Source organism: Carcharodon carcharias, chromosome 3 (assembly GCF_017639515.1).
Source record: "Carcharodon carcharias isolate sCarCar2 chromosome 3, sCarCar2.pri, whole genome shotgun sequence".
Lineage (NCBI taxonomy): Eukaryota > Metazoa > Chordata > Chondrichthyes > Lamniformes > Lamnidae > Carcharodon > Carcharodon carcharias.
In genome coordinates this window covers 60235846-60254613 of record NC_054469.1, presented here as the reverse complement: position 1 = coordinate 60254613, position 18768 = coordinate 60235846, and the positions used below count along the sequence as shown (strand labels likewise).

The 18768-nt window shown below is 40.1% G+C and overlaps 1 protein-coding gene across 2 annotated transcripts in view; it reads right to left on the bottom strand.

Annotated features, from left to right (window-relative positions):
* LOC121276318 (phosphatidylinositol 5-phosphate 4-kinase type-2 alpha) overlaps window positions 1-18768 on the bottom strand; it is a 232929-nt gene that overhangs the window by 13523 nt on the left and 200638 nt on the right. For both annotated transcript variants that reach the window (XM_041184586.1, XM_041184587.1), the window contains exon 7: window positions 8634-8747. In XM_041184586.1, coding sequence (XP_041040520.1) covers window positions 8634-8747 — 114 coding nt within the window. The remainder of the gene's footprint in view (window positions 1-8633; window positions 8748-18768) is intronic.

The following is an 18768-nucleotide window of genomic DNA, read 5'->3' as shown; positions in this document are numbered from 1 at the left end:
GATTTTTGTCTGTGAGGGAATCAAGGGATATAGGTACCAGATGGGAAAGTGTTGAAGACCAAGATTAGCCATGATCGTACTGAATGTCGGAACAGGCTCGACAGGCCGTATAATCTACTCCTGCTCCTATTTCTTATGCTAAATGTTCATTAACTTCCTACCAAATAAAGATACAAAAAAACGTTGCTTATTATATATTTATGCAAACGGATCTTCTTCAGCTTTGCTCATGGAGTAGGGGTGGCATAAGCAGTGCATCTGGTAAAACTTTTGAGGTATAACTTTTGAAGGCCAAAGCACTGAGATGGAGGTAAAACAATCCAGAAGGATGTAGAAAGCAGAGCAGTATGATGTAACTGAAGTGCAGGCAAGCATTGGAAGGAAACATAGGGGGTTGGAGTGCTGGGCAGGTTCCTTAAATTGTATTGACAATTTACTGAACACTGACTTTTACATCAGGTTTTTCAAGTTTATTCAGATAAGTTGGGTTTTTTTAATTCCTTAAAACCTACAATAATCACACTTCTAAATATGTAATACTTGAAGCAAGACTGTTATCAAAAAACTTTCTCAGTTAGAACCTTGGGCGAAATTATTTTTCCTGCAATGCAATTGGCTGGAATTGTTTTGATGGGGCAGTGCACAATATTATTGGTGAAATAGGAAATAGAAAATAATTAATTAGAAGAAAAAACAGGTCTAATCAATAAGCAGTCTGACAGACAAACTATATCTGTCCATTCCAAATATCTTGAGCACCGCTCAGCTGGCATCTAGAGCCTGTAACACACTTGTGTTGCAAATTTCTTCTGACACACCCGAGAGCACGGTTAAGCCTCTTAATTGATTCTCAACCCTGATGCTTTCAGTCCAGACTCCCACAAAAAAGAAAGTTACAATGATCTAAAACTAAAGTTGTAAGTGTAGTTAGTGCAGTAAGAGCTAAACTTTTAAAATAAGGATATTTACAATTAGGATGATCAAAGCTTTCAGCACAGAAATAGGCCATTCAACCGATTATGCCTGTATACACTCTTTGAAAGTGCTAACCAATCAGTCCCACTTCCCTAAAGCCCTGCATATTTCTCCCCTCTTAAGTATGCATCCAATTCCCTTTTGAAAGTTACAACTGAATCATCTTCCACTACGTTTTCAGTTAGTATGTTCATAATAAATTGCTGCATAAAGTAATAATTCTCAGCTCACCTCTGGCTCTTTTACCAATTATCTTATTGCTGTATTCTCCATTTGCTGACCCTTCAGCCAATGGGGTCAGTTTCTCTTTATTTACTCTATCAAAATTCTTGATGACTTTTAATGCTTCAATTAAATCTCCCTAACCTCTCAGCTAAGGAGAACAATTCTAGTTTCTCGTCTCCTCATCCCTGTCATCATTCTAGTAAATTTCCTCTACACCTTCAATGTCTTGATATCCTTTCTGAAGAGTGGTATCCAGAATTTAAAAAAAAAAATTACTCATGGGATGTGGGTGTTGCTGGCTAGGCCGGCATTTATTGCCCATCCTTAATTGCATTCTTGAACCGCCGCAGTCCATGTGGTGTAGGTGAACCCACAGTGTTGTTGTTGGAGGTGGGGATGGGGGTTGGGTGGAGTTCCAGGATTTTGACCCAGCGACAGTGAAGGAACAGCGATATATTTCTAACCCAGGATGGTGAGTGGCTTGGTGGGTAACTTCCAAGTGGTGGTGTTCCCATGCATCTGCTGCCCTTGTCTTTCTAGATGGCAATGGTCATGGGTTTGGAAACTGCTGTCTAAGGAACTTTGAACATAATACTCCAGCTAAGGCCTAACCTGTGATTTATAAAAGGTCAAGTGTAACTTTCTTGGCTTCTGTACCCTATGCTTCTGTTTAGAAAGCCTATAAAACACCCTTATCAACTCGTCCTGGCACCTTCAGATTTCTGTACGCAAACCTCCAGGTGTCTCCTGCATCCCTTTTTAAAATGGCCTCATAGTTTATATTGCTTCTCCTCATTCTTCTTTCCAAAATACATTACTTCACACTTCTCTGCATTAAATTTCATTTGCCATGTGCTGCCCATTTCAACACTCTGTTAATGTACTCCTGAAGTCTGCTATCATCCTCCTCAGAATTTGTCATCTGCAAACTTTGAAATTATGCCCTGCACTCCCAAGTCCAGGTCATTATTAACAAGTGCTGTGATCCAAATATTGATCTCTGGGAGACACCACTGTACACTTCCTGCCAGCATGAAAATCAACCACACTTTCTGTCTCTTAGCCAATTCCATATCCATGCTGTCCCTTTAATCTCATGGGCATCAATTTTGCTAAGTTTATTATGTGGCATTTTTAACTTTTCTTAGGCAGTCCCTCATGGTCAAGGGTGACTTGCTTCCACTCCAGTTTGATGGGTTCTGAGGTGACTGTTAAATCCAATGCGTGATCTGCAGATTTTGCTGCATGCGAGGCAGGTGGTGCTTGAAGGGCTGGGTAAATGAGGTGTTTGGAGGTTTGTGCGTCCTCTCCGACTCTGCCTCTGTGTGCTCCCAACATAGTCTTTCAATGTGTTCAGTTCCTTCCCAAAGGAGCCTTCCCCATTTTGTTCAGTCATGTTCTTGGAACTCCCATGAGTCATCAAGGATGTTTGATCTCTTCAGGGGTGCTTTGACAACATCTTTCAAGCATTTCTGCTGTTCCCCAGTGGGTCTCTTACTCTAAACTCAGTCATGGCAGAACAGTTGCTTTGGGAGTCTGGTGTCAGGAATATGAATGATATGTCCCACCCAGCAGAACTGACTTTGAGTGAGTAGCACCTTGACATTGGGCATTTTGGCTCAGGAGAGGACATTGCTGTTGGGCTGCCTCTCTTGGCACCGGATTTGGAGGATCTTGCGAAAACACCACTGGTGGTACTTCTCCAGTGCTTTGGAGTACCTACTGTAGGCTGTCCAAATCTCCAAAACATATAGGAGCACAGGATCACTGCTGTCCGGTAAAGCATGGCCTTAGTATTAGGTTTGAGATCCTGGTCCTCAAATACTCTTTTCCTCACTTGGCCGAAGGCTGAGTTGGCACTTTGAAGGCTGAATTTTGTCATCTATGCCAGCCTTCATCAAGAGGTGGTGCATAAGGTACATAAAAGAGTTCACACTTTCCAGAACCTGGCTGTTGATCTTAATCGATGGGAGGGAAGTGATATGCTGTGGGAGCTGGTTGAAAGAGGACCTTAGTTTTCTGGGTGTTTAGTGAAAGGCCATTTTCTCGAGCTTTGGTGAAGGATTTGACAGTGACCTGGAGCTCAGTTTCTGAGTGAGTGTACACGCAAGCATCATCTGCACACTGAAGCTCTATCAAGCTCCTTTTGAAAGTTCATGAATACAATATCAATCACACTACTCTCATCAACCTTCTCCATCACTACATTCAAGAACTGAATCAAATTGTCAAACAGAATTTGCCTTTAAGAAATTTGTGCTGGCTGTCATTGAATAATTCTTGTATTTCCAGGTGCCATCTAATTTTGTCCCAGATTTCTAAAAGTTTATCCACCACCAATAAAAGTCTTACTGGACAGTTATATCTAGTTTATCCTTCTCTTTTTAGAAAAGGGCTGTTATATTTGCAACTGTCTAGTCCTCTAGCATCACTCCTATATCCAAGGAGGATTAGAAAATGGTGGTCAGACCCTCCGCTATTTACAAATGTATAAACATGCACCATCTTCTCATTGGCAATTAGTGGTGGGCAATACATGCTGATCTTATTAGAGCTACCCATATCCTAAGAATGAATAAGCAAAAAAACAGCCTGGTTTGTTCCAGAATAAGACTAATTATGCAATGTAAAAAACAATATCCTTCTGCTAAATTGTAGGTATCTGATTTTTTTTAAGGTTACAATTTCTCATTGAATAGATAAAAAACAGAAGGGGAGGATGGTTTCATACAAAGGTTAATTGCTCCTCAGTGTTAATTATGGACTTCGGTATTTTCTCTTCTTAAAGAAAATTATGTTAAACTTAAAAGAGTACAGCACAGAGATTTGCATTTGATGATGTGTGATGAGCATCTGAAGTGCAATGGAAAGGAAATGTATAAGTAAAGCTTTGGTGAAAGTACAAAGGTTCCATTGTCGTACCCACAGAAAGTCAGATGTGCTATTTATAAAGACAGGAAGATTGCAACATGTAAAACACAACTTAATATTAGCTATTCTAAGTACTGCGGTGTCTCCCTTTAAAACTACAAAGGTCTAATTGATAAAGCTGTTTGAACTCAATCAATTGAATGGCTCTGGTGTTTTCTTTTATTGAAGATCTCAAATTTCTATGCTTGTTTCTTCAAATGTGGTGCTGGGGAAGATGAGATTGTGGGTTGAGCTTGTGAGAAATTTGCATTAGGGAGTATGCTACCATTGAGGTGTGATGGGCATTTGAAAAGCATCATATAGGGAATGCATGCCTACATTTTCACAAGAAGCATATACTAGAACCTATGAATATACACCACATATATTACATTATTATTCATAATAAAAATCATACATGTGCATGCATTCCTGTTAACGTTTTCATTATAAATTCTTACAGTGAAGGGTTGGGCTATAATCATTGCTTGACATGTTTGGGTAAGCAGTTGCCATTTTAAATGTGGACATAAAATTTCTAATGGAGATATAAAATTAAGAACTGCATGTATGATTTTAAAATAGGAACTCCAGCACATCTGCATGCCCTGATTCAATTATATCTGCCCTCTCTGCCTGCTTCACTTCAAAGCTATACTTGATTATGACTCCCTGCTTGCAATTCCATGGAAAATTGACCAATATGTATGCATATGCACACACAAACACATCCATTGACATTATTAATGATGAGCCAGAAGATGTGCTGTTTCATAACAGTGTTGACAGTGAGACACAGAAAAAGATTGACAGGAAGTACATGCATGCTAAAATCAAGATTAAATAATTCAGAGTTATAAAAGTATATCCATTATAGAAATAGGATATATAATAGGGTTAGGTGAAGAGAGGTGTGAGAAGAATTGTGCACAGCATAAATGCCTGCGTAGACAAATTGGGCCAAATAGCCTGTTTCAGTTCTGTAGACTCAATGTAATTTGATGTAACACATATACTTTGAGCTTTCTAAACATATTTGTACATAAAATATTTATGCATATGTAAAAGGAATACAATTCTCATCACATGAAGAATATAACAGATACCCAACAAATGATTTCAAAAATAGTATTTTAATTGATTCGTTTAAATCAATTTAAGACCATAATGTAGGTGGTTAACAATACGAAAATTACTACCATTATTTATAATAAGGTTTTCATTTTAAGAAGGATTTTAATATTGTGCAGAGAAATGTCATTGGAGAGGAAACTAATAGTGTGCTCTACATTCTTAATATGTGATGAACCTCATATGATAATTCTGAGATAATGATTAATGATCATGGCTCCTTCAGTGCTGGATTACTGAGAAAGTTGCATCTAGTGGATGTATATCAAACAGCTATAATTTTGAAATGCCCTAATGAGGTAGTTAATATAGTAGAAAAATGAGCTTCAATAGCTAAATGACCTTTTTACTCATTCCATACTTTTCTTATGTTCTGCAGTTGCATCTGCCCAACGTCTTTTGTAAAAATGCAAAGCCACAAAATGACTCATTTGTATTTTTAATGTGTGTTGGAATTTTGTTATTTCCAATGAGTCAGCCATTTATTTAAAACCCCACAAGTGCCACAGATCAATATTCATTATTAAAACTATGTCACACCACACATTTAATTTGCACTTTGCTATCTTATAATTCATTGAAAGAGAGAATTAGAACTGGCTCTAAATGCAGTCGAACAGATTAAACTTTCTTTATTATGAAGGTTATGTCGATTTTCCACCTGCTAAATGACAATTTTAAAAATGGGTATAATGCAGGATGAATTTAAGTAAATGCAGAAGGTTGGTTGTCATAAACTTTCTAACTCTTTCATCCATATGGATTACATTATAGTAGCCTTGCCCTTGAAATGAAATATCTGAGATAAGTTACACAAAATTTAAATAAATGAAGTATATATTTGGCACTGTCTTAAATAAATTATACCAGCTAATCCATGTAACAAAAAACTTCCATGCAATGATGGACTCAATTATTGAGGTATCCAAATGTTTCAATCAAACAAAACCCAGAAATGACAAGAATTGGACAGATAGAATCATATACGAGGTGGTATAACATTTACATACTTTCCGATGGAAAGCATTGATCATGAAGTGCAAACAAAGTTGTCAAGGACAATTTTTTTTTTAGTCTTATGTACCAGATACTCTAGCTTTTTGAGTACTGGTGGTCCTTTAAAAAACTATATAAATAGGAAATTTGAAGAATGTAATTTTTTCAAAGTTTCTATGAAGTGTTCCATGAGTAAGCTAATTTGTTTTAATAAAAAAGGATAAGCCCTTGCAACTGTCAGCAACATCATGTAAAGAAACAAAACAAATAACGGGAGGGAACCTGCCCAGATACGCAGAAATAACAAAGTAAAACGGAAAAATGAAACAAGTCTTTTCATCTGTATGATTCAATGGGGCAATTTCAACCAGAGGGAAACTGACAGGTTTTGGGGAAATATCGATTTTATTGAAAGGGGGAAATGTTGATTTTATTGAAATTAATGGAATGTACTAGTGGATAGATTATAAAACTGGCATTCCTACAATTCCTGACATTCTTCCAATGGATGGGTTAGATTAAAATTAACTCTAATGCATTCATTTGCAAGAAGTATTTCATTCAGGAGGTCTGCTGCAATACTGCTGGTATATTTGAGTCTATTTAGCACATAGTAATTATATAAATTACAGCATCCCCACCATCACCTGACCCTCTACAAACATGACTCAGGTTCTGTATCCCTGAATTATAGCCTTGGAGTTTACCTTTCTATTAATTTGTTTTGTGGAATGACTTGAGCTCCATTAAATTCATCAGTAAGTTGGATCTAATCCATTGTCCATAAGACCAATGGTTACATCTTCAATCACTCAAAATTAAATCTGGAGGGAGGGGGTGACAGAGTGGTGAAAAAACAAAAATTATATCCAAACTAATCCCAGGTCACAAACATGTTTATATGTAGCTGCTAATTACAATCATTTGGACAATAACAAAATAGCAGACAGTATATGTACCATGCTATACAGAAAGGAAGCAATTGAGATAATGATTCTAAGAGAGGCGCTCAGGAATCAATAAACTTATTCCATAATACATTGCGTCTTATCACCTTATCACAACTGTGCATGGGCAATATTTTAGTGTATAAGCAGAATTGATAATGTGTAAATTATTATAGAGAAATTTAATTGTCCATGAATGCAGCCATTTTTGCTCGCACTGGGTGTCAGAGGTATGTCAAGAAAAATATTTACTTTTAAGGTAAATAGTCACAGACAGTGACATTAGAGTATGGTCTGTAAGTGTTCAAAACATTAATGAAGGGTTAAGACTGTAGAAGTACAATCTTCTGCAATAAGAGTTAGATACCTACACCACATGGACTGCAGCAGTTCAAGAAGGCAGCTCACCACCACCTTCTCAAGAGCAACCAGGGATGGGCAATAAATGTTGACCCAGCCAGCGAAGCCCACATCCCATGAATGAATAAAAAAAAATACACCAGGGGAATGGTCCACACAATAGCAAAAAGGCAGCAACATACATGCAGGTAAGGCCAAAATGTATGATTTACAGCAACCAATATTGAAAGCAGTTGGAAAAAGGATCCAGATTATATAATGCACAGATCACTAGAAGTTCATGACCAATGCAGAAAAGCTGTAGCCAAAGTAAATGGATTGTATTAATTGAACAGGTGCAAATCAAAGGAAATCATCCTGTCATTATTCGTGTCATCGGTTAAACTACATCTGGAATACTCTGTCCAGATTTTCTTCCTCACATGTTGGGTACTATAGTGGACTCAGAAAAGTTTCAGCGGAGAGCTTCAAGAATGATTCCTAGCTTAAAGAACCTTAGTTACTCAGATACGCTTAAGAAGCTGGATCTATTTACTTTTGAATGGCGTAGGCTTGTGGGTGATCTATCAGAAGTATATAAAATAGCTAATGGGCCAGCTGATAGATTATTTCAGTTTGGCATATTGGGAGGGAACAGGAGACATGTATTTAAACTCCACAAAAGTAGGAAGCACATGGATCTTAGGTGGTTTCACTTTCAGAATATAGCGAACCTCTGGACTAAGTTGCTGGCTTATGTGGTTTGTACTGACCCTTTCAAGGAGAGAGCTGGACAGGTTCTTAGCTGAGATTGAGACTGCCTCATATAGAAGGTAAATGGACTAACAGTTAATGCATGTGTGATTTGGACTTATTCCAAAGCCGGACATAGCTGGAGAGGAATTTTCCGAAGTTATTTTTCCCAGATGGGCCCTGTTCTTTTTCTCTTCCTGGAAGTTACAGGACTGTGAAGTAGGTAGTGTCTAATCAAGATGTTCCAGGGGTAGACTTGATGCACCAGCTAGTCTTTCCTGATCATCATTTCTGTATGGTCATGTGTATTATTAGCAGAAACAATCAAATCACACAATCCTTATTTTTTTTCCTCACCTCAACATCCTTCTTGAGTTTTTCAAGGAACATCTTTTTGTTTTCTTCATTAATGCAAATTTTTTGCCCATCGTTTATAAAATCATTGTCCTTGTATGTTGGTAGCTCCTTGGCCTGCAACAAAATCCACACAATCATTAGCAAAGTCTTTAGCTGAGGAAAGTGCAGATCATGAAAGTCTCCAATCTATTTCTTATTAATATAATGTCCAATTCACATTAGTAAGCATAACTCAAACAAATAGAAACACAAAGATAAAAGCAAAAAACTGCGGATGCTGGAAATCCAAAACAAAAACAAAAATACCTGGAAAAACTCAGCAGGTCTGACAGCATCTGCAGAGAGGAACACAGTTAACATTTCGAGTCCGTATGACTCTTCAACAGAACCAAGGAAAAATAGATTTCACCTCTTTACTATTTTTCCTTAGTTCTGTTGAAGAGTCATACGGACTCGAAACGTTAACTGTGTTCCTCTCCGCAGATGCTGTCAGACCTGCTGAGTTTTTCCAAACAGAAACACAAAATGCTTTCTCAAATTAAGAAGCAAGTTGGGAATGAACCAGAGGTGGCGCAATTGAGCTGTTGCAAAACAATCACTGACAACTAAAGATCAACATTTGAGCAAATGCAACATTCTAAAAATACACAACGTAATACAGTTTCTCTTTTGAGTGGATATCTATTATGTTGAAGTATTGCCAAAAAAATTCAATATTTTGAAAATGAAATATTTGAGCCTTTTCTCCCCCTCACGTGATCCTACACAAAAATAAATATATCATCAAGTTCAGAACAAAATTATCTCAATTAGAAACAGCAGGGCAACCAAAAGAAGCATCTGCTTAACAGAAATTAGCCCGGAGTTTCGATGCAGTTGCACATTTTTTTTTAAGCAATTCATCTGAAATTAGCAAAACCAGTGCAAAATAAATCACAGAACATTTTCGTCCAACACAACTTGAGAATCCATGATCCTTTCTGCAATTTTAAAATGTTTCACACTAGGCACCAGCCTCGATTATAAAACTGGCCATGCCCCCAAATTGAATTAATCACCATTGGAAGTTTCCATTAATTGTTGATTGAGGGGGATGTTAAAATTAAACTTTTTGGGAGCATAAGGACATGAATATGAATATTTTAAAAGATTTTGAATATAATATTTAATTTATTAAAGTTTTGTGTTGCTTTTATTAAAATTCATTTTTAGTTATTTGAAAATTGATTACTCACAGGTGTGGACTAGACACTGATTAAAAAATTTTGTAATAATCCCATTTTCAGCTGTATTAAGAAAACTGTTTCAAGTTATCATTCTTAAAAATAAAGGAAGTTTTTTTAAGCAAGAATTTTTAAAACAATTACTCCCACAAATGATTGCGCTGGTTCACGGCAGATCGTGTGTTTGGCGAAATGCAAATAAGTTAGGCAAGAAACATGAGATTAAAAAACATTTTGCAAAACTAACATGGCTTTGGGCACAATTTGCACCTGGATCGCATACTGCATCCAAAGTGGAAACTCTACCATGATATATACAAATGTGGCACTATTCGCAGAGTCATAACTTAGTACTGCTCAATATACACAAAATTGAAGCTATCCTGTTTGGTTCTTGATGAAATCCACGTGTTGCTGGATGCTGAGGCGGCACTCATTGGAACTCAATCTCACCATTTTATTCAACTTCCTATCCTGTGTCTAACCCATTTCTAAGAATGCACTCTTCCACTCTTCCATTTTACCAATGTCACTGGACTAGTAATTCAGACACCCAAGCGAATGCAGCTGATGGAATTTAAATTCCATGAAAAAAAAATCTGGAATTGAAAGCTAGTTTCGATAATGGTGACCATGGCTGGGATTTTCTGGTCCCACCCTTGGTCGAAATTGTTGCGGGAAAATTTGTCGGAGGCAAAGGTCCATTGCCTTCGGGCTGGAATTTCAAATCCCGCAGCAGGGGTGGGTGGTCGGACTGGAAAATCCCGGCCCATGAAACTTTCAGCAATTGTTGTAAAAACTCATCTGCCCTTCAGGGAAGGAAATCTGCTGTCCTTACCTGGTCTGGCCTACATATGACCCCTTATTGACAGCAAAGTGGTTGACTCTGAACTGCCCCCTGAAATGACCTTGTATGCTACTCAGTTCAAGGGCAATCAGGGATAGGTGACAAATGTTGCCTTACCAGCGACGCCCATATCCAATTAAAGAATAAAATAAACCCTCGAATCTCATTTGCTTATGCCCCAAACTCATTCCCTCTACTGCTGCCCAAAGCCCTATCTGTGTCTGCAACCACAGGTTTTCACAGAATCACACAATGCAGAAGAGGCCCTTCGGCCCATCGAGTCTGCATCAACACGTGAGAAACACCTGACCTACCTACCTAATCCCATTTACCAGCACTTGGCCCATAGCCTTGAATGTTATGACGTGTCAAGCACTCATCCAGGTACTTTTTACTTTTGATTTTTCAAATTTTCCCAACACTGATTTTTCTGTGCCCATCCTTTGTAAGCTTCTGCTAATCAAGAACTCCTGAGTCTCGTCCTGCTTAAAGTCCCACACAGTCATCAGTCCTGCTCCCATCCTTGTTCAGATCCTTTGGACCCCAATGCCCTATTTAGTCAACTTCAAGATCCATGTGCTGGATTTTACGCTCCCCTTCCAGTGTAAAAGTGGGGAGGCTCATAAAATGCAATGCGTGGCTTGCCCACCGCCTTCCTGCCTGCTCCCATCCCATTTCACAAGGGGTATTAATGGTGGCCCACCCACCCTGGGCCTATTAATATCCACTTAACGGCTTCAACCTGCACCCTCTGCTGTCTTACACGCAGCAGAGGGAGGCCTATGCCAAGTGGGCAGCTCAGCAGCTTTTACTTTATGGGCTGGCGTTGTACAAGATAGGAGGGACAACCTTTGGGGGGAGGGGGGGGGTCCGCTGTGCCCACTGGAGGTACTCCTTGCCTGTCAAACCAAGCATCCACTGGGGCCTGTCAGCCAGGCCCCGCCAATATCTTGGATTTACCTCCAGTCCATCCTCCCTATCTCCTCTTTATCAGGGCACTGGCTTTAGTCCCAGCAGTGGCCACCATTCGAACCTGGCACTGCTGGGTCAACAGAGCTGCCAGCCAATTGGATTGGTCGGTAGCTCTTTAAGGCGGGACTTCCTCCCTAGATGGGGGCAGAAGCCTTGCCCCAAGCCAATTAATGCCTCGCTGAGTGTAAAATGGCTGCAAAGCAGCCAGCTTTTTAGCGGGCAGGCTGCTGACTGACATTTTATTTGGTGGGCAGGCGTTTGGGGGGGGGGGGGGGGGTGAGGAAGCATGGTGCCCTGTAAAATCCAGCCTGTTAAAATAAAAAATAGAAAATGCTGGAAACAATTAGCGAGTCAGGCAGCATTTGTGGAGAGACCCTGCTCAGAAGGTCATCAACCTGAAACTTTTAACTGTTTCTTTCTTCACAAGTATGATGCCTAACCTATTGATTGCTTTCAGCATTTCTGCATTTCCAGCCCTTTGCTCAAGATCTTTGTAGTGATCACGAAATTCCTTTATGGGTAATTATCTTTATGTACCCCAGCCTGTATCTTCAGTTCCTCAGACATCTGGTCACTGCTCAACCCCCATCCTCTCTGTTCTTAACATCGGAGCCTGATCTTTCAATCTTTACGACTTAACCTATTGAATTCCCTACTAAAATCACTTTGAAATGGAGAGAAAGAGACAAAGGCTCCTGAAAACCCACCTCTTCAATAATGCCTTTGATCTCTTCCTTACTTCTCTGACTAGCTCTTTTACATTTTCCCCTCTCTGACTTTGAAAATTCACAGCTATTTGTGGAGTACTATACAAACCTGAGGTGGTGACCATGGAAAAAGGATTGGTCAGTATATAAGAGAGATTTCAATATTTCACATGTATTTAGGAACACAGGAAAAGGCCATTCAGCTTGTTCCATCTTTTAATCAGATCATGGTTGATCTGTGTCACAACTCCATTTACCCACCTTTGTTCCATATCCTTTGATACCCTTATCTAACAAAAATATCGATTTCAGTCTTTTAAATTTTAATAGGCCGACCATCAAAGGTCTTTTGTGCGAAAATATATTTCCTGACTTCACTCCTAAATAGACTAGCTCTAATTTGAGGGTTATTCCTTGATCTGAATTTTGGATTCCCACATCACAGGAAATAGAGGAGAATGTTCTCTTTATCCCTATTCAATATATCTTACCACACCTCAATTACCAACCCATGTTACAAGGCTACCTGCATTTCTGTGTGGTTTAACTTTTCAGAATTATCTCTTATGCAGACCTTCATCATGCGTTTTCTGGAAGTTCATATCGTTAAAATTCATGGATAGCCCCCTATCCTCCATGCTGGAAATAATTCAACTAGACCTTCACACATGCATGGTGACAATTGATTATCAATGATATCCTTGTAGATTATGCATTTTAACATTCCTTTAAAAAAAGACTACTGTTAAGACATATTAAAGTGGCAGAGGTGGGGCAAGGGGAGTTGTTGACTCAACAAGAACATTAAACAACATCCTACTCGCATTTTTGGTTTAGAAAATAAATTGTTGCCTTATGGAGTAGCAGAGGCCTAATATTACCACATTAAACCAGGCTTTTCTTTTTTATTCTTTCACAGGATGTGGGCTTCGCTGGCTGGGCCAGCAATTATTGCCCATCCCTAACTGCCCTTGAGAAGGTGGTGGTGAGCTGCCTTCTTGTGGTGCAGTCCATGTGTTGTAGGTACACCCACAGTGCGGTTAAGGAGGGAGTTCCAGGATTTTGACCCACTGACAGTGAAGGAACAGCGACATATATTTCCAAGTCAAGATGTGAGTGACTTGGAGGGGAACTTTCAGGTAGTGGTGTTCCCACCTATCTGCTGCCCTTGTCCTTCTCACTGGTAATGGCCGTGGGTTTGGAAGGCTTGTCCAACACGAGGCCCATGGGCCACTACCCAGTCCGCCAGGCCTCTATATCTGGCCCGAGGATCCCGTGTTCAAAATGACTAAGGGAATTTGAAGATTCTTCAAAGATCTGCTCCTCCAGTCATAGACCGTTTCTCTGCCTTGTTTTCTGTTGCTAAGGTCACTAGTGAGCCAATCAGCAGCAAATGTGGGAGAGAACAAGTCTCTGATTGGAGGAGCGGCTTTCTTCAGCCTGAGGGCTGAAAACATAGCGTGACTGCAGTGGTGAGTCTGCTGGGGAGGGAGGCAGATTTTCAGAGTGGGAGGGAGAGTCAAATTGGCTGTCAGCTGGCAAGGGGAGGGCTGGAGGGGGTGTGGAACGTGCAGAAGGGAGGGGCTGGATGAAAACAGGCTGGGCAGGGAGAGAGGAGACTGGCTACTGGCGGTGGGGGATGGGGGGAGAAGAGACTGGCTGCTGGTGTGAGTGTGCGCGTGCGAGTGTGTGTGCGTGTGCGAGAGTGAGTACGTGTGCGCGCGCAAGAATGTGTGCATGAGAGTGTGTGCGCGCAAGAATGTGTGCATGAGAGTGTATGCGCACACAGGAAGGGGACACCCAGGTGAGCAGGTGTGCATGAGCAAGCTTGTGCGCAAGCAAGAGCATGTGTGTGCACACACGATTGAGTGTGTGTCTGTGTGCATGTACGTGAGTGTGTGCGCACATGAGAGTGTATGCAAGCAAAAGTGTATGTGCGCGAGTGTGCGCGTGCAAGCGAGTGTGCATGTGAGCGAGAGAGTGTGTGTACCCGAGTGAGCATGCGGGTGTGTGTGCTCGAGCAAGGATCTGTATCTGTGTGTGAGCGAGAGGGTGTGTGCGTGTGCCTGCGTGCATGTACACATGCGAGAGGGCATGTGCGCCTGCGTGAGAGGGTGTGCGCATGTGTGTGTGTGTGTGTGAGAGAGAGAGGGTGTGTGTGTGTGTGTTTGTGTGTGTGAGCGAGGATGTGGGAGAATCTGGCTCACTCCCATTCTCAGGGTTCGTCCTCACCCTCACCCCAACTCACACAGTGGGTGTGGGTGAGGGCAAGTGAATACGTATCCTGCAACCGACTGTGAGACAGAAAAGCTCGATTTGACCCTCTCACACTCTAATGGTGATCTTCATTAATTACTCAATATTTTAAATTATCAATTTATTGCTTTGACATCGCTTTATTTTGCTCAGCAGGTTATTTCTCTTCTTTATACCTCAATAGTTCATTGAAATTCATGTTTAATGTTTAATGTTGCGCCGAACCTTAACTTTCTGAAATTTGCTCATCAGCCCCTTGAGTGAGAAAAAAATCGAAATGTGGCCCCTTGCACGAAAAGGCTGGACAAGCCTGCATTAAACAATCTTAATAAGGCGCTTCAAAAAAAAAAACAACCACTGGTTGCAGGTTAGCGAGGGTGCATCAACGCCAGTCCCCAGCCCAGATAAATGGGCAGGGTGAGTAGCAGGGAGGGCATCTGGCTGTAAAACCACCTGCCAAATCCAAAATATTATCAGCCAGCATTGAGGCGATCCATGTAACATGAGAAAAGCCAAACGAGAATGAATATGGTACTTCAAAATCACAAGTAAGCATCTTGTACAAATAACATTCATAAAATATCCCTACAGCACTACCAGTCAATCAAAAAAAAATTAATAAATTAATTAAAATTCTATTTTTAAAAAAGGGTCACAGGGTCACATATATTTGGTTTGCAATTTTCTATTCTATTTCCCTGGCTGGGAGATCATTGCTGAAGTAAGGAGATGTGGCTTTGGCAATTACAGACAAGTTGTAAATTTCAATAATGGTAGATTAAAGACAGTGCAATGCAACAGTATCTTACGTACAGACTTCACTGCATTTGCTGTAATATTTTATTCTAACACTGAATATCAGCGTGCTTCCGAGTGCGAAGCCAATTATGCTTTTAATGTCAGTTAACCTCAATAACAATTTTATTCGGCTGTGCCACCAGCTTTTTAGATATAAAAATCTACTTTTAAAATAAATTACAAAGCACATTCGGTAATGCAAACCTGCAGTGCCTGATCCCTTGTTTTGGATTTTAGATTATATGATGCATCTCCTAACCAATGTTATGCAATTTTAAAGGGAGGTTTAATTAATATGTCAAAATCTAATCAACATAATGTAGGCAAATGACAAAATCACTGTGCCTTGAAGAAAACTCTTAATTCAACTTTTGATGATTCATTTGATATATCAAAAGCACCAAGAAGTAATGAAACGTAACAAGGGGTATCTATTTACAAATAATTAAAGACCTATTAAAAAATGAGTACTATTCCCAAAAATAGGTGAATATCAGAACATTGATAACACTGTTCATGAAAGTTTATTCTCAAATTTTGAAAATAATAGCACAGCTGAGGCAGGTCAATTTTTTTTCTATTTGGCAACCCAACCCTCCCTACCTTCGGTAATTTTTCACAGGTGGGTATAAGAAAAATGAACTATTACTTTTATTTGCATAATTCTAATTTATTTAGAAAGAAGTTGTCGGACCTTTTTTTTTGGGGGGATGCACAGCCACTTAGTGTGCAAAAGCAGCTATTAATGGGTATCCAGTAAATGTGTGCAATTCTGCTGTAAGCCAAGTAAATTATGGGGATGAGCAAGTTTACTTGCTCGCAATTTGTTTTGGATTTGTCACTGCAAACCTATGTATCAGCATTGTCACATGCCAATCTGGCCATAAAGAGCTTTTCTGATCCATCAAACCTGCTGCCTACATGTTAAAATCTCATGCTGCTGAGACTGGAATATATATGGTACTTATTGTGTTTGTGTTTATATGTACATACGCAATGAAGATATTAGTTTTAAGTTCATAGCAAATGTCTTACTGTAATTATTTATTACTATTAGTGACATATAAAACATATCACTTTTTAAAAAACTCTAGTCCACTTACTCCAACTCAATATTAAGTACTGCTGTGCTGACTTGCAGCTTACTCTATCCGTCCATAGTTAAGGTACAATTTGTAAAGTAATGACTAAACGGCAAGAATTTGCGGTCAGAATAAAAGCAAAGCTAATTATCACCATTATGTATGCGTAAATGATACAGCAAATTTAGGCAAGGAGCAAATGTTTAGTTAAATGTGAGTATCCAAAAGTTGTGTCAGAGTTGCACTGCGCCCTGGTTAGATTCACAAAAGTGGCATCCTGTCCTTAACCTCCCTTCCCTTTGAAAAGACTTGCTGGATTTGCCCATTCGCTTTGCCTCAGAAAAGCAAGTCCGGTCATTACAAGCACAAATATTTTTTAACAACATGATAAGAGTGAAAGACTGCCAATCAGCCTAACTATTACATGTGTGGCATCTCATTCCTTCAGGTTTTGAATTTTTCGGGATATTTTAAAAATGCTAAAGTCAATGTTTTATCTCTCTCTATATAATGTTTCTTTTCCTCTCTATCCGTATTTTATTTGGTAGTGAATTCACCCCCTTTAATACATACTCTTTCTCAGTGTTTATTTCCCAATCCTTAAATCTCATTGGCTCAGGAGATACCCCCTTAGGTATCCTGTCCACTTGGTTCCCAATGCCCTGCCTCCCTCACTGTCATTATCAGCTTGCACTTCTAGCAACTTTGTGGGTAAAACTTTGAGCTGAAGGGTGCAGAGGCAAGTCCAGCCAATGGCAGACATTTGATGTCCTGCTGCAGGAAATTCTGGCCCATTATTTTTCTATATCTAGGTAGGAGCTTGTCTGAGAAAAAATACATCACAAAGGAATACTTCTTCTGAGAAAAGTAACCCTTGGAGCTAAACATGTCCTTCTGTAAACAGGAAACACAATTTACTATTAAGTGAAAGCACAAGTGTCTGTCAGTTACAGCAATGCTAAAGATGCAGTTTGTTTGAATTCTTTTAAACATTAAACTAAATTGTCTCTCCAAATTAGGAGCTGTTTTGCCACTAAGCTAAACTGCCAATCCATTTTAGGAGTTGAAATGGTGGCAAAATCCTAGAAATATTTTCTAATAAATTACTGAACTTATTTTTAGTTCTTATGGGCAATAAATGTAGACAAGCTGTTACTAAGAAAAGGGGCTGAGTGGTATAGGGAGCTAACCTATTGTACTTTCAGCTCTGGGACCTGGAATCCTTTAATTTAGCACAAGCTGGTGGGATGGAATCTATTTTCTCCCTTGGCTGAAAGGATCCTGCTTGACTAAGTTTAAGTGGATGGTGGCTCCTTGCCCTAGAGGACAAAACAGTTCAAATTCCAGCACAAATTGGAAGAAAATTGACAATGACCATGAGGGGACAATTTTATCAGAGAGAGCTCCACAATGCAGATGGTTCAGATTATACTTGACTTGGGAGTACTTATTTCTAATTTGACGCTCCATTTCTCAACGCTGGTGTATTTTTTATTCTTTCAAGGGATGAGGGCATTGATAGCTAGGCCAGCAGTTACTGCCCATGCCTAATTGCCCCTGAGAAGTATGCCTCCATGGGCAGAATTTTGCCCTCGGATGGCAGGCGGGCCCCACCAACCCTTGCCACCGAAACGGGACTCGCCGCCATTTTGAGTGGGTGCACCAATTGAGGCCCGCCCAGCGGCCTGCCCAACCGGAAGCGCTATGCGCTCTCTCTGTTGGGGGGGGGGGGGGGGTGGATTTCCCCATCTGTCAAAGTGCGCACTGCTCCCTGAGGCAAAGTCCTGTCTCAGGGAGATTAGTGACAGGTAAGTAAACTCTAAAAATAGATAAATATTAAAATTATTAACATGTGTCCCTCATGTGACGATGTCACACGAGATGGGACATGTTAATAATAAACACACAAAATTTATTAAATTTTCAAAAAATGGACATGAAACTTCATCCCGCCAGTGGATGAAGTTTCATTAATAATCTGCAGCCCGCTGGTGCTCCTGGCCTGCCCGCCAGCCTTAAGGTTGGACAGGCAGGTCTTTAATTATCTTAATTAGCCTGTCAATGGCCTCAATTGAGGCCATTGACAGGTTGGCAGGCAGACAGCTGATTTCGCTGTCCACCCACCTTCCTAAAAATTTAACGGGACCGGGATGACGTCAGGGATTCCTCCCAACGTCATCCCCATCGTTTTCCCTTCGGCAGGTGGGCCCCGCCTCCAAATCGCCGGGGGGAAAATCCTGGCCCATAGGT